At 32.7% G+C, this 15,924-nt stretch overlaps 2 protein-coding genes across 2 annotated transcripts; both read left to right on the forward strand.

The window, feature by feature from the left end:
- The first annotated feature begins 345 nt into the window (after window positions 1–345).
- Window positions 346–4,732, forward strand: LOC141447342 (nitrophorin-2). The gene is made up of 6 exons (XM_074114778.1): window positions 346–478; window positions 1,751–1,859; window positions 1,931–2,064; window positions 3,959–4,050; window positions 4,139–4,255; window positions 4,361–4,732. The coding sequence occupies exons 1-6, from the start codon at window positions 471–473 to the stop codon at window positions 4,507–4,509; spliced, it is 609 nt and encodes a 202-aa protein (XP_073970879.1). The 5' UTR covers window positions 346–470; the 3' UTR covers window positions 4,510–4,732.
- A 1,572-nt stretch (window positions 4,733–6,304) lies between these two features.
- On the forward strand, window positions 6,305–15,338 carry LOC141447343 (nitrophorin-2-like). Its single transcript, XM_074114780.1, has 6 exons — window positions 6,305–6,425; window positions 12,425–12,533; window positions 12,610–12,743; window positions 14,563–14,654; window positions 14,745–14,861; window positions 14,963–15,338. Exons 1-6 carry the CDS (start codon window positions 6,418–6,420, stop codon window positions 15,106–15,108), a joined length of 606 nt encoding a protein of 201 aa, XP_073970881.1. The 5' UTR covers window positions 6,305–6,417; the 3' UTR covers window positions 15,109–15,338.
- Window positions 15,339–15,924: the final 586 nt, after the last annotated feature.

The following is a 15,924-nucleotide window of genomic DNA, read 5'->3' on the forward strand; positions in this document are numbered from 1 at the left end:
CACTATATTGATATTTATACTGATGATATAAAATAATAATAATATGGAACAATATTAATAACATAATATTAAAAAAGTCCTAAGGTTGGCATGAGCTTTTATGTCCTGTTATATATTTTGTTTCTGTGAAACTTGATTTTCTCAATAATCAGATTTTAAAAGATTCAGTAAAAGTTGCACACATGTAATACCAAAAATAAAAATAAAATATCTTTTAAATAATTTGTTCAATAAACTGCCACATTGAACTCAAATTCAGTTAATCCAAACTACTTCCAAAATTTAGATTAAATAAAGGCATTCAAATTTTATTATTTTTTCTATTTACCTATGACAATTAATGTGCCACATGCGAATTTACTTTATTGACGTGTGTAAACATATAAGGTGTTAGATCAGTAGGAGATCCAGTATATATAGTATCTGTGAATATCACTGAATTCAGAGTTAGTGAACTTCAACTCGTCAATATGGAACTGTAAGTAATAATGTTTCAGAACTAAGTAACAGCTTTTTGTCTTAATTATTACCAAAATTCCCGTGTAAGTCCCGCTATATCTATATATATATATACCTGCTTCTCCATTTCTGGCTCTAAGTTTCCGTAACACAACCAACCCGCATAGCCACGTAAGTTTCAATAATTATAAAGAATTTATTGTATTTGACTGTTTATTTTTGTATTACTGTTTTTTACTATTTTTTCTATGTTACTGACTCTGTAAATTGTTTTGTATTTGTAATATCCAGGCCCTGAAGAGGACAATATATTTGTCGAAACGTTGGCAAAGAGACGAGTTGTTTTATTTGACCGATTCCTCGTAAATCTTCCATCTTAAATTTATTAATTAAACTGTATAACATGAAATTAACATTAATCAAGCTAAAAGAACGCTTAACTGGAATAGATTTCAACCTATTTTGGGAGCTTCTTCCTTTAACATCTCTTTGAACTCCTCTTTTTTTGCCTTTTTAGTTCTGAAAAATAGAAAAAGTACAAACTTCCGTAAATTATAAATTTATAGCAATATTTTTAGGATTAATCCAAAAACCTCTTTGTAGTTTGAAAGAGGTAGAGTCAATAACGCAGATCTTATATCCATTTCCAGATTATTAAATTTTTGGATGATCAGTAGTAAGACATTGGTGCCGACTTTACAGAACTATTAATGACGAATCTAAAGGAAACCTCAATCGATTCTTTTACTTTCTATGAAAGGATCTTAATATTACCAATATTTGTTAAATTAGATTGAGAGTTCTCAGTGAATTTTATTTCTCTTTTTAATATAATTAAGTGTCTTTGTTCTAATTAGTTTTCTATTCCTTTCTTTTCCTTTTTGTAATCTGTAATTAGTTCATTGATTTATTTTTCAATCCAACAGAAAAATATTTTTTCCTCAATACTTTCAATTTCAAAAAGCAATTAGTTTTTGGCATTTTTTTACAGTAAGTCATGCGAAGCATATAACAGGTGTATATACGTTGTTTTACTTTGCACATAGACAAAATAAATAAATATAAATACATATATAACATATTTATATACATACCTAAATTGTATAAAAAAGATAGTTAGCTAAGCATTAAGTTCACGTTAAGCAGATCATGAAGAAAGTACTTCCGGATTATATTCCATTTCAAAAATTTGAGCCGATTGCAGTAAGTACTCTCTCAGCAGCAAGAGGAAGTATGAGTACTATTCAAATTACCTGAACTAAATTTTAAGTATATTAATGTTTCCACCCAGGTACACAGCGTTGTTGGCCGTGACCATTCTCTGTCTAACTTCAACAATGGGAGTCAGTGGAGACTGTAGTACAAATATAAGTCCTAAACAAGGATTAGATAAAGCAAAGGTAATTTTATAGCAATCACTCAATTTGTAACTAATTTTTTTCATTCTTAAATAACATTTTATATTTTGCAGTATTTCAGCGGTAAATGGTATGTGACTCATTTTCTAGACAAGGATCCTCAGGTTACAGATCAATACTGCTCTAGTTTTACACCAAGAGAATCTGATGGTACAGTAAAAGAGGCATTGTATCACTACAACGCAAAGTATGTATTAAATAACAGTTAATTAATATTCAGTCTTGACTTAGCACGTTCTTTGCAGGATGCACATAATGAACATTTCTTTTAGAAATACAAACATTTACCTGGAGACCAGGTTGATGGCATGCATTGATGCCATATAAAATAAAACAGTTTAACAGAACAAAACATCTGTAATGTTCACTCACAGGATAGTCCCTCACTACCAATATCAAGATCCTAACTCTTAGATCTTCTCCCAACTGTGATAATTTGTATCATCTTTTATTTCTAACAATCCTATTCAGTTTGTAACCTTAATTACACTAAAATGTCTTCCGTAATCCCTCACTAATCTAAAACCAATTATCGTAGAAAGATGATCAAAGTAAAAGATATAAATCTAAATTTTTGAATGTAAATGCTAAGTTTACAGAAAAGCCTGGAGGTCATTTTTTGAAAAAACTGGAAACAAGTTTCTATAAAGTGTCACCTTCTCTGTCTAACTTCAACAATGGGAGTCCCTCTTTTGCTCTCATCTACGCTTCCTGGTTTTCTGCAGCAATTAGCTGGTTTAATTTAACTTAATTAAACTGAGCTCACCTGTATTAGGATAATCGTTTTGAAAATCTGAGGCTTTCAAAAGGGGGAATAACTTTTCCCATTCATCGAGCTATAGAATTTTCTAGACGATTACGTTTATGACAATTATTTTTGTCTGAAATCCCTTCCGGGATTTTGGAAGTTTTCAAAATGTCTCGCATGAGCAGACTAAGAGTGTTAGCTAACATATTGTACAATTTATTCCGTTTAATGACTCCTTCCGTCAGCCGAATTTCTTTGAATTTGGAAAACTTAATGCCACATTTAGATTGTTGGAAGCATGACAGTACAACTCATAACTGGAAGATCCCCTCACACCTTAGTAGCGCCCCGAATTTCATTGAAAATATTTCAAATAAAGTTAGGAATAAATCTACGTTTATTCTGTCGGAACACCAATTTAAAAGAAAAGAATACGTTGTAGCCGTTTTTAAGGAAACCTTTAAAAAACTTAAAAAAGGTTCAGTAAACTGTGGCTATGGTGCTGACCCTCTATTGAGCTCACCAACGATTACTGGTTTTCTAAAGTAAAATTAGCTTGTCTATTACCTTGTTTAAATCAAGAACGTCATTATGAAGATTTGGGACTTTCAAAAGCGACAATAACTTTTCCCATTAATCGACCCATAGAATGTTTTTGTCGATTACGTTTTTGACTATTATTTTTAGTGGTCTACCTTCTGAAGGTTTTTAAAATGTACCGCATGTGTAAACTCCTTGTTTTTATTAACATACTATTCAACCTTGTCTCTGGACAAGTAAGTAATTAGCAGTATTAGATGGCATCTGGAATATATATTTATTTCTTACATAATGTTCCGATTTCTTTGTTACATCATAACTACAACAACAGATCTGTGCTACGTAACACAGAACGGAAGGTGGCGTAAAATACTGTTAATTTGGATTCTAGAGGTGCATTATGTTGGCCAGCTATTTAGCCCATGTACTAATAATTACAAATATTGGAGTGGTTAATTTATCATTTAGAAGGCATACTAGATGTAACGTTCACAACTTAGCCTTATAAGATTGAAGTATTGGGACATACATCCTCTAATTTTTTTCCTTACTCCATAGATTACCTCTATTTTAGTTAAGTCACCAGTGTGAAGACATAGAGGAAGATGTGGTAGCTGGTAGGGACGAAAGTCGATCTACTCCTTAGTTTTGCCCTTCTTTTGAAATGTTCTTAAAGGAGTTGCATATTCTTTAAATTATTTATTAATAGTTTCTGCGATAGGACGGAGTCTCTGTTACGGAAACTAATCTTACTTGAAAATAATTTTAACATTGTTATGATTCCTTTTTTCAGTAAAAAAACATCTTTTTACAATATAGGTGAAGGTAAATTGGAATCGTCTGGTTTACAGTACACTGCAAAATATAAAACTGTTGATAAAAAAAGTAAGTTCAGACATGTTCAGATTATGGTTATTTTGGTTCAGAGTCCTTCCAAAATTTTTAAACTTATCAATAAAATATTGGTTCACAGAAGCTGTGTTAAAAGAAGCAGATGAGAAAAACTCATATACACTTACCGTTTTGGAAGCTGACGATTCGTCCGCTCTGGTCCACATATGTTTGCGGGAAGGATCAAAAGATCTTGGAGGTATTCAAATCTTTTACTATATTTTTATTTATTTTCGTATACCTAAACATTTATATTAATTAAAACAATGTTTTCATTGACCTTGTTAATTTTCTTAATTTACAGATCTCTACACTGTTTTAACTCACCAAAAAGATGCGGAACCCAGTGCAAAAGTTAAAAGCGCCGTGACTCAGGCTGGTTTACAGTTAAGTCAGTTCGTTGGCACCAAAGATCTTGGGTGCCAGTACGATGATCAATTCACTTCTTTGTAGCAAAAATAACGCGTACAGAATGATTTTCAATGGAACTTAAAACCCTAATAAAATAATTGCAAATTGGTGGAGGTTTTCATGTATAAATAAACTCATTAAAAATCAATATCAGATTTATTAAACGTTAGCAAGGATGTAATAAGGAAAGAAACAGTTGATATTCACCTGGAAAGTCAGAAAGTAATCTGTTAAAAATATTAAATAAATGTGTGTTCACCATTTACATTACTTTATTTTAATACTCCTAACATCTATTTACTTCTAGAGCTAACGACTATGACAGGATAATCTTTGAAGTATTACACGACAATACTATAAGTTCTAGTCACCTTTTGTTTAGACCTACTTAAATTCAATAAAAGCGAAAGTTTGCTGAGTTTGAATCAAAATGATCAATAAGTTCTCAATTAGCAAGGCATTCAACTAAATTATCAATTGAGGAAAAGTACTTGCAGCCTTCCAAGGAATCTATGAACTTAACCTGGTATACACATAATTTAGATTAAAGCTTGAGTTTTAAGAGATTAGCTGAGAGGTTAGCGAACACTAGATTACAACACAGAGATCACGGGTTCGAATCCAGCTGCTGGCCCATACATTTTTGTTCACTTCACCAACTTAAGCACTTTTAACTTAGTTTGTTTAAATCTGAATATGTCTTTACATTCTTTGAGTGATATCAAACTCTTATTGTTCCACACAATGGACACATCATCTTCTACGGAATTGTCTTTTTATTTAAAATGGAAGAAAAATATACTAAATATTGTTAAGAAAAAGATTAACGTGGCTTCTCTTTTTTAAACTGCAAATGAGTACATAAAAATTTGCCAAGAATATTATTATACATGACTTTATAAGCTTCACAGACCTATATACTATGTTGTACTATTTTAAAGAATAATTAGTCATTATAAATATTACATAAACTTCGTTTTTGCTTGCAGCCTTGGTTTCCTTCTTCAAAAATTCGTTCCAGATTTCTCTGTTTCATGTGGATGCCTTCCGTTTCCTGATTCTTTAAATGAACGCTGCCCTTTACTTACACTATCTTAGCTTCTCAGTTTTAGCCGCCCAGCTAAACTTTTTTTCACTTTCCCTTTCGATTCTTGCCAGCGATAGTTCCCACTTCCACTATTATCACATGTCCTGCCCAGAGTAGCATACTCAATTTTACCAGGTTTACTACGCTTAGTTATTTGCATAAATTTTCTAGCATCTGGTAAGATCTCCTTCTCTAGACGTCTTTCTCTCAAGGTACGCCATACTTTCTACAAAATATGTACTTATTTTTTAAGATCTTAATATTTTTTGTAGTCAGGTCCGGACTCCGAGCCACATGTTACGTATAACTGGCCTTATTTGGGTTTTTTACATAACGGGCTTTGTGTTTGTAGAAGAATTGGTTGCTCTTAAAGTATTTTCAGAAGCCGAATTAGCTATTATTGGCGAGCGGAATTGTGTTATGTACACTCACATGACTTGCACTGTAATTAACTATTATTATTATCTTACTGAAAAATTTTGTAACAATACTGAAGTTGTAACTGACTGCAAGATTGACGCTTCCATAGATTATTCATTGGAAAAGAGAACGGATTTAGAGTTAAACTGTTCGTTGGAAATAATGCCATAGGCAATATCGTTTTAGTTATTTATAAATCATCTATTACAATTCAGTTAACTCAAATTCAGTTAATTCAAACTACTTCCAAAATGTAGATTAAATAAAGGCATTCAAATTTTATTATTTTTTCTATTTACCTATGACAATTTACGTGCCACATGCGAATATATTTTACTGACGTGTGTAAACATATAAGGTGTTAGATCAGTAGGAGATCCAGTATATATATATTATCTGTGCATATCATTGCATTCAGAGCTAGTGAATTTCAACACGCCAACATGGAACCGTAAGTAATAATGTTTCAAAACTAAGAAATAGTTTTTGCCTTAATTATTATCCATTATAGTTTTTCCAATGTTAAGTTAATTATAGTAATCTTTTAATGAAATTTTGGCAAATAGTCAGCTGTGTTCCCCTGAGCTTCAGTATTATAGATTACTGAATGTTTTTCATTAAAACCAAAATTATTTTGTTAATGTTCAGAATAAAGTTATTAGATCTTTTACCGTAATAATATTAATTATATTAAACAGTATTAATAACATAATATAAAAAAGTCCTAAGGTTGGCATTGGCTCTTTTGTCCTGTTATATAATTTTGAGTTTTTGAAACTTGGTTTTCTCAATAATCATACAAAAGTAGTGATTCGTACTTCGACCGTCCACACCGTGAGTGACTACCACTAACTGTGACCGTTAAAAGTTGTTAATTATACGTTCGTATTCTTTTCTGTTTAATTTGTTACCACGTTATTTTTTATTATTAAGTTTTTTATTACTATCATTAAAGAAAAAAATGTCATCATCATCTTTTTTGTTTTTTTTTCACAATTTAGTCTATAACATTTAGTTTTCATCGATAAAGTAAAATTTTGGCAGACAACTGGTACCAAGGGCCTTCAGATGATACCAGTTTAAAGTTAGACAAACCAACTTTAAGTAATTCTTCCTTTAACCAGTATTTTACTAACAATAATCAATCAATGAATTATAATAATACAAACATGAATGGAGATGGAAAGTTCTAATACTCAGGTAATACAAACAAAGTAATCTAAAGTCAAATAAACGCCCCATTGAAGAAAATATTGTATTTAGGGTGTTCATTTTAAGACGGCTCATTTGCATTTCATGCTTCAACGGTTAATCTGAGCAAAATATGGTAGAGGAAACATTTGTTGCCCATCACCTCTAGTTTCAGAATATGTGACTTGATTTTAGATTCCTGTCCAAATACACGGATGACGCGCGACCAAAAGTGAGGGTTTGCTGTTGATCTCCCTTTTCATATACACAGTTTGAAAGAGTATAAGAAGTTATAAAAGAAACTGGAAACCGTAATTCGATATCTTTAAAATTAAAGGTGCTAGGCCATTTCAAAATCTGGTATTTATTAATCACATTTCAATTTTTTAACTTGTTATCAAAGAGAAAGAAGAGCACGCGATAGGTCATTTTTATGTATTTTTTCATCCCCATTCTACTGAAAATATTGCCAAGGCAGTAAAGCTAGTATTTTTCTTAATATCGGGAAATAAGTAGTTTTCCGAGTGATTTTTCTAAGAAAAATCAAATGTTAAGAGCTTTAGATGTTCTCAAGCATACACAAAATGGCTAAAAATTAATTTTACATCTGTTACAAACAAGAATGTTAATTAATTATTTGGTAATTTTGGGAGAGTTGCGTTTAATTACCAAAAACATTGGAAACCTCCTGCCACATATTTAAGTGATCAATATCTTTCATGTAAAGAATCAAACTTATTCATTAATTTATCAAATAATGTACTTTACTCAACTTGTGAAGCATGTACATGACTTCAAACGTGCCTCCTCAGATACAGACAGGAGTTGATAACCTCCTGGCTAACCTGGCTTGCGTCAGCCGCGCATGCGGGCAGGAATCTAAAATCAAGTCACATATTCTGAAACTAGGGTTGACGGGCAACAAATTTTTCCTCTACCATTTTTTGCTCAGATCAACCGTTTAAGCATGAAATGCATTTGAGCCGTCTTAAAATGAACTCCCTGTATAGTAAGTCTAAAGTTCATGTACAAGAGGCTAACTCAGGTAAATTAAAGTATAAAACTGATTAAGTTAAAAATGCACTAGAAAATAGATATAAAGTTGCCGTTAGGAATAATTAAGTACGCATCCATATTCAATGCTATTTACCATATACCTGAGTTTATACTATGATGAATCAATAGACCAACCTCTCGTTTTGATACTTTCAGACAGTAAAAGCGTTCTACAAAAATTAAAAAGTCTGGGAAGTAATGCTTCACCACTAATCTTGGGTGACAGTTCAGCTGCTAAATAATATTTTTAATAAAAATAGATCAATACATCTAATAGTTGATAAATTTGCTAAAGAAGCTATTTGGCCGAAATTTACAACACCTAACTCTTTGCAAAACTCTGACATATAGTATTATGTAAAAATGATTATGTACAGTGAATGACAAAGGGAATACGAACTGTCCAAACGAGCCAAGGGGCAATTTTATGCAGTCCTTCAACCATGCATCCCCAAAACTCCTTCGTCCTTCGTTCTTCAAGTACAGCAATTTCAGCAGGCAATTCTACCCCACCATGTGCAGGTTAAGATTTACGAGTAACCACAATTATTCACCATAACATCTAGCTCGAATTGGCATAGAGATCAACCCAAACTGTTCATACACTGCAGATACCATGGCTGACAGTAATCACTTAATACTAGACTGCAGTAAACATGATAAGGGATTGTGGGGATGGAAGGGACAAACCGATTGTGGGAGGCAGTCCTTAGGTCGGGATGTCCCCAACCCTCCAATCTGCACACTATATTATCTCAAGACAATGGGAACATATACACCTAAATTAATAATTACATAAAATACAATGATATATATGTGTAAGTTAAATAAGATGGTTGATCAGAACATCAGTATTTGGTACTCGTAATATACATATACGTATTTGTCAGTTTGATCCCTAACTTCATATCTATATTCGCTTGGCACAAGAGCCAAAGAAGAAACAAAAAACAAAGGATCAAAATTCAATGAGAACTTTCAGATTCGAATAATGACTGTCCTCTGATCTGAAATTTCAAAAAATCTCAGCAATACATCATATGTATACTCCAAACTAATTGAACTAATTCCAGAGTGTGCGATTGCTGATACCAGATGAATAATGGAGGGTTTATTTGACAAAATTTTGTCTAATACTCTTGGCGTCTTCTGTGGAATTTTTATTTGAAAAGCAATTGATGATTGTTTCTTTCAAAGCACCGTAAGGAGTAGATGCTTACCTAGTACTTCTTCTGGGGTTTTGGCGTTTCTACGAGTAACCAAGTGTATCTCTTACTTTTGTTCACAAATTATAGTCTCGCCATTACCGGGAAACGCGAACTGACTCTGCATTATCACTCACATTTCATGTTATTGGCTAGATCCATCTATGTTATTTGAAATTTGATCATTTTTAAAGGTAAGCACTATCTAAATCTGGAGAATTCCATTTTTGGAAGAGCTGAAACAATTATTGCATTCAAGTGCAAATGCTCGGAACGTGAGTAGTAATTCTCTGCACTCTAAGAACATACTATTTCCTTTAAACCTTTCTGCAAACTCTTACTTTTGCAAAGGGATGGTCTAAAGTAGACATTTAATTGTGTCATTCAAAGTAATGTACAAATCGTACATTTTCATCATAATTAATAAGTAGGGCTACTTTGTATGGGTTTCTTATTAACCAGTATAGTTTAGTAGGAAATATTCTTTTTTATTTACAGATAATAAATATTATTACTTAATAAGTATTAATATTTATTTAGTTTTTAATGTTTTTATTTCAAAATTTGGCCAATTTAATGTGAAAGATCTACGCTCAACAAATCATATTTAAACCACAAAAGAAGAAAATTAAGAACAGTGCATAATGCTCACACTAAATGTATTTATTTACATATTTATTAAAACTACTAATCCATATGGGCATACGGAGCAGAAGTGTGGGGCTCAACCAAACCCTCGTAACTCCAAACGCCTGACAGTCTAAAAATCCTACACGAAAATCCTGAATGCTCCATACTACAATTCTAACCTTACAATACACAATGACCCTCACATCCCTTTCGTCACCGATCTAATAAAGTCTCGCTACTGCAAATTTCACAGCCTCCTAGCTCTCCATCCTAATCCTCTTGTCCAACAACTCTCCTCTCCTCACCTTCCAGACAATTTTCCTTATCGTTTGAAGCGGAAGTGGCCTAGGGGCCTACTAAAATGAGGATAATATCGACTGAGAAAGAGTTTCACCAATGGTAGGTTGCTCTTAACATAACTTTCATGTGAACTTAACCAGTTTCATCAAATTAACTTGATGCAACATTTTCTGTAGTTGCAAATATGGCTAATAAAGTGGATAAAAATATCTATAGAGGGTCATTGGTTCCGACTTAACAGAACGATTAATGACAATTCTAAAGAAAAGCTCAATCCGTTCTTTTATTTTCTGTTAAAGCTTCTTAAAATTACCAACATTTGTTAAATTATACTGATTTTTTTTTTTTTTTTTTGTTATCTATGAAAGTTAATTGATTTATTTTTCAATCCACGAGAAAAATATTTTTTCCATAATACTTTTAATTTCTAATAGCAATTAGTTTTGGCATTTTTTTACAGTAAGTCACGCACAAGTGAATGAACAGGTGTATGTATGTTGTTTTTCTTTGTACGAGGTGTGTTCAAAAAGTAACGGGAATTATCGTTTTTTGAAAAAAATATTTATTCATCTACATTAATATTGTCGCCTTCAAAGTAGTCCCCTTCGCATACAATACACTTGTGCCAGCGCTTTTTCCAATCCTCGAAACACTTCTGAAACTCGATCTTTGTGATAGCTTTCAGCTCTTTCAGCGATTCGCTTTTAATGTCATCTATGCTTGTAAAACGACGGCCTTTTAATGTTCTCTTTATGTTTGGAAATAGAAAAAAGTCACATGGAGCCATGTCTGGCGAATATGGAGGCTGGGGCATCGTTAAAGTTTTGTTTTTGGCCAAAAATTCACGAACAAGCAATGAAGTGTGAGCAGGTGCATTATCGTGGTGCAAAATCCATGAATTGTTTTGCCACAAATCCGGGCGTTTTTTTCGGATTGCTTCACGCAAACGGCGTTGAACTTGTAGGTAGTACTCCTTATTGATTGTTTGACCTTGTGGCAAGAATTCATGATGCACTATGCCATTAAAATCGAAGAACACAGTGAGCATAACCTTCACATCCGACCGCACTTGTCGAGCCTTTTTCGGTCTTGGCGATCCAGAATGCCTCCACTGGGACGATTGAGCCTTAGTTTCGACATCATATCCGTAAACCCATGTTTCGTCACCTGTTATAACACGTTATAGTAGATCCGCATCGTTGTCGACTTCATTAAGTGACTCTTGAGCAACTTCCATTTTCCGCTGTTTTTGTTCGAAATTCAACAATTTTGGAACAAATTTTGCTGCCACACGTTTCATACCCAAAACATCCGAAAAAATTTCATGGCATGAGCCAATTGATATGGCAACATCATCAGCGACTTCTCTGATCGTTCATAACCATTTCTTTCACTTTTTTCACGTTTTCATCGGTTGTTGATGTGCTTGGACGTCCAGGTCGTTCGTCATCTTCAACGTTTTCGCGGCCATCTTGGAAACGCTTATACCACTCGTAAATCCTTGTTTTACTCATAGCAGACTCACCATATGCCTTTATTAACATTTCACACACTTTATTTCATTTTTTACGCAAAATTTAATACAAATTCTTTGATCCATTTTTTTTAACAAACAAAAATCGCCAAGCTCGAAAAACACGTCTAACCTTAACGGCTGCCACTTAAGAAGTAAACAATGAATATTACTGAAATTTTTATCGTACTTCAGGGGCATGTGTACCAACATAATAAAAAAAATAATTTTACAATCAGACTCTCCAAACCCGCGAAATTTAAAAATTCCCGTTACTTTTTGAACACACCTCGTATATATACAAAATAAATAGATATAAATATATATATATAATATATTTTTATACACATACATGCATCTCAGATTGTGTAAAAAGATAGGTATCTATGCAATAAGTACACGTTAAGTGGATCATGAAAAAAGTTCTTACGGATTAAATTCAATTTCAAAATTTTGATCCGACTGCAGTATGCACTTAGCAGCAAGCAAGAGGAAGTATAAATAGTGTGATGATTACCTGAACTAAATTTTAAGTATATTATTGTTTCCATCCAGGTACTCAGCGTTGTTGGCCGTGACCATTCTCTGTCTAACTTCAACAATGGGAGTTAGTGAGGAGTGTAGTAAAAATATAAGTCCTAAAAGTGGTTTAGATAAAGAGAAGGTAATTTTACTATAATCAAAAAACAATCACTCAATTAGTTAGCATTTTTCCATTCTCAACATAATATATCTTGCAGTATTACAGCGGTACTTGGTATGTGACTCATTATCTAGACAAGGATCCTCAGGTTACAGATAAATACTGCTCTAGTTTCGCACCAAGAAAAGATGGTAATGATGTAAGAGAGGCATTATATCACTACAAAACAAAGTAAATATTAAATAATATTTAATTAATACTCAATCTTGAAGTAGCACCATTTTCTTCTTTGCAGGATCCCCATAATGAATATTTCTTTTAGTAATCCAAACAGTTATCAGGAGACCATTTTGATGGCAAAGCGTTTGATGCCATATAAAATAAAACAGTTTAACAGAACAAAGCATCTGTAATAATCTCTCACAGGATAGTCCCTCACTACCAATATCAAGGTCTAACTCTTGGAACTTCTACCAACTGTAATAATTTGTATCATCTATAATTGTTAACAATCCTATTCAGTTTGTAACCTTAATTACTCTGCAATTTCTACTATAACCCTCCTCTGAAAACTGATCTAAAACTAATTATCCTAGAAAGATGATCAAAGTAAAAGTTATAGATCTATTTGTTTGAATGTAAATGCCAAGTTTACTGAAAAGCCTAGGGGTCATTTTTTGAGAAAGTGACCAATCTATTGAGTACAGGGGAATTTAATTTAAACTCGATTTTAGCCGCCATTTTGCCTTTCTCAATAGAATACAAAAATAGCAACGTACATTACAAAACAACCTTCAGAGAGTATCTTCCTCCTCTCTATCAGCGGCACTCTCATTCGAATTTTCTAGGTAAAATGTTCTATATGAAATTTGTAGACTTAAATTTTTGTAATCAATACACAATATTTCTACAAAACAAAGGAGCTGTCATCGAGAAAAGTACAAAAAAATTATTCCGTTTAGTGGCACTTTCTGTCAGCCGAATTTTTTTCGAATTTGGAAAACTTAATGCCAGATTTGAATTGTTGGACAGCACAACACAGAAAAGATATTTTAGCAGGAGCGCCCTTATTTGATTTTTTGTGAAAATATTTCAACTAATGTTAGGTATAAATCTTCGCTTATATCTTGGAACACCAAATTTAAAAAAAAAAAAGAAGATATTTGGAGCCGTTTTTGCGGAAATGGTAAATTTCAGTAAACTGTTGCTATGGTGCTTGCTGACCCTCTCTTGAGCTCGTCACCGCTTCCTGGTTTTCTAAAGTAAAATTAGCTTGTCTAATAATTTGTTTAAATTAAGTTTGTCATTATGGAGATTTGAACAAAAGCGGGCATAACTTTTCCCATTCTTCGAGCTATAGAATCTTCTAATCCATTACGTTTTATGTTGGACGGTCTTCCTTCCGGGAAGCTGGAAGATTTTAAAATATGCCGTATGAGTGGACTAAGAGTGTTAGCTAACATGCTATTCAACCCTGTCTCAAAGTAATTAGCAGTATTAGAAGGTATCTAGAAAATATATTTATTTCAATTTTTTAATAAGGCGTATCACATAACGGAGTAGGAGGTTTCGTTAAATACTTTTTATTTAAATTCTAGAGGTACATGAGGTGGCCAGAAGTTAGTCCCACGTATTATTGATTACGAATTTTGAATGGTCAATTTATGTTTTGGAAGGCGAATAAAGTAAAAAAAAAATCTGTGGAGCAATATTGATGCCGACTTAACAGAAAGACCAATGCTCACATGTTGGACTAATCAGATCGAAGTATTTTGTACCAAATTCCTGCATTTTTATTTTTTAGCCCCATAGTTTATCTCTATTATAGATAACTTACCAGAGTGAAGACATAGAGGAAGATCTGGTAGATGTAGGGACTAAAGTCAACCTATACCACACTTTTGCCCTTCTTTTGAAATGTTCTAAATAGTGTTGCACATTCTTTCAATTATGTTTTAATATTTTCTATGGTATGAGGACTGACAACTTTTTTATGGAAATCAGTTTTTCTTGAAAATAATTTTAATATTGTTATGATTGCTTTTTTCAGTGATAAAAAAAAAATGTATCATGTAGGTGAGGGGACTCTGGAATCGTCTGGTGCAAAATACACTGCAAAATATAGTACTGTTGATAGTAGTGGTAAGTTCAGACATATTTATAGATTTTGATTTAGGTGTCATGTTAAATTGTACAAAATTTTGTATTGAACAATACAATATTCGGTCACAGAAAAAGAGTTAGTAGCCGCGAATGAGAAGAACACTTATACAGTTACCGTTATGGAGGCTGACGACTCGTCTGCTCTGATCCACATATGTTTGAAGAAAAACGGAGAAGAACTTGGAGGTATTCAACTCTTTTACTATATTATTATTTATTTTCGTATAAATATTTATATTAATTAAAACAATGCTTTCATTGACCTCCTCAATTTTCTTAATTTACAGATCTCTACACTGTTTTAAATCGCGATAAAGATACGGAACCCAATGAAAAAGTTAAAAGCGCCGTGACTCAGGCTGGTTTACAGTTAAGTCAGTTCGATGGCACCAAAACACTTGGGTGCCAGTACGATGATGAATTCACTTCTTAGAAGCAAAAATAACGCGTACAGAATGATTTCCAATGGAACTTAAAACCCCAATAAAAAAAAATTGCAATTGGTGGAGGTTTTTTTGTATAAATAAACTCATTAAAAATCAATATCAGATTTATTAAAGGTTAGCAAGGATGTAATAAGGAAAGAAACAGTTGATATTCACCTGGAAAGTCAGAAAGTAATCTGTTAAAAATATTAAATAAATGTGTGTTCACAACTAACATTGCTTTATTCTAAAACTCCTAACATTTATTTACTTCTAGAGCAAACTACCATGACAGAATCATCTTTGAAGTAGTTTCACGACAATACTATAAGTTCTAGTTTAGGCAAACTTTAATTCAATAAAAGCGAAGTTTGCAAATTTTGAATCAAAATTATTGGCCAATAAGTTTTCAGTTAGCACAGCATTAAACTGAATTATCTATACAGGAAAAGTACTTGCAGCACCCTAAGAAAACTAAGAACTTACTAAGCATTCAACAGAGTTTAATCCGAAGACTAAAGCTTGAGTTAGTAATAATACTAAAAACAATAATATAATCCAAGCTACCACCAACTTTTACCTTTTGTACCCTCATATCCTGAACTCTCTTGCATTATAAAGAGCAAGGTAGTATAAACAAAACCACAACTTATGTAAACTTAGAAAACTATGTTTACTGCGGGGGGGGGGGGACTTTAATTCAAGGGTTGGAATTATGGATAATTTTGATGGAATCTATGACTATTCTATTCTTAATGATGTACGAGGGTCGTTTGAAAAGTCCGTGCAAAGTCAGAGAGATAGCACTACTGGCGCGTATCGAG

The sequence above is a fragment of the Rhodnius prolixus genome, unplaced genomic scaffold (assembly GCF_049639745.1).
Source record: "Rhodnius prolixus isolate KJV_2025 unplaced genomic scaffold, Rpr scaffold_7, whole genome shotgun sequence".
Taxonomy (NCBI): Eukaryota; Metazoa; Arthropoda; class Insecta; order Hemiptera; family Reduviidae; genus Rhodnius; species Rhodnius prolixus.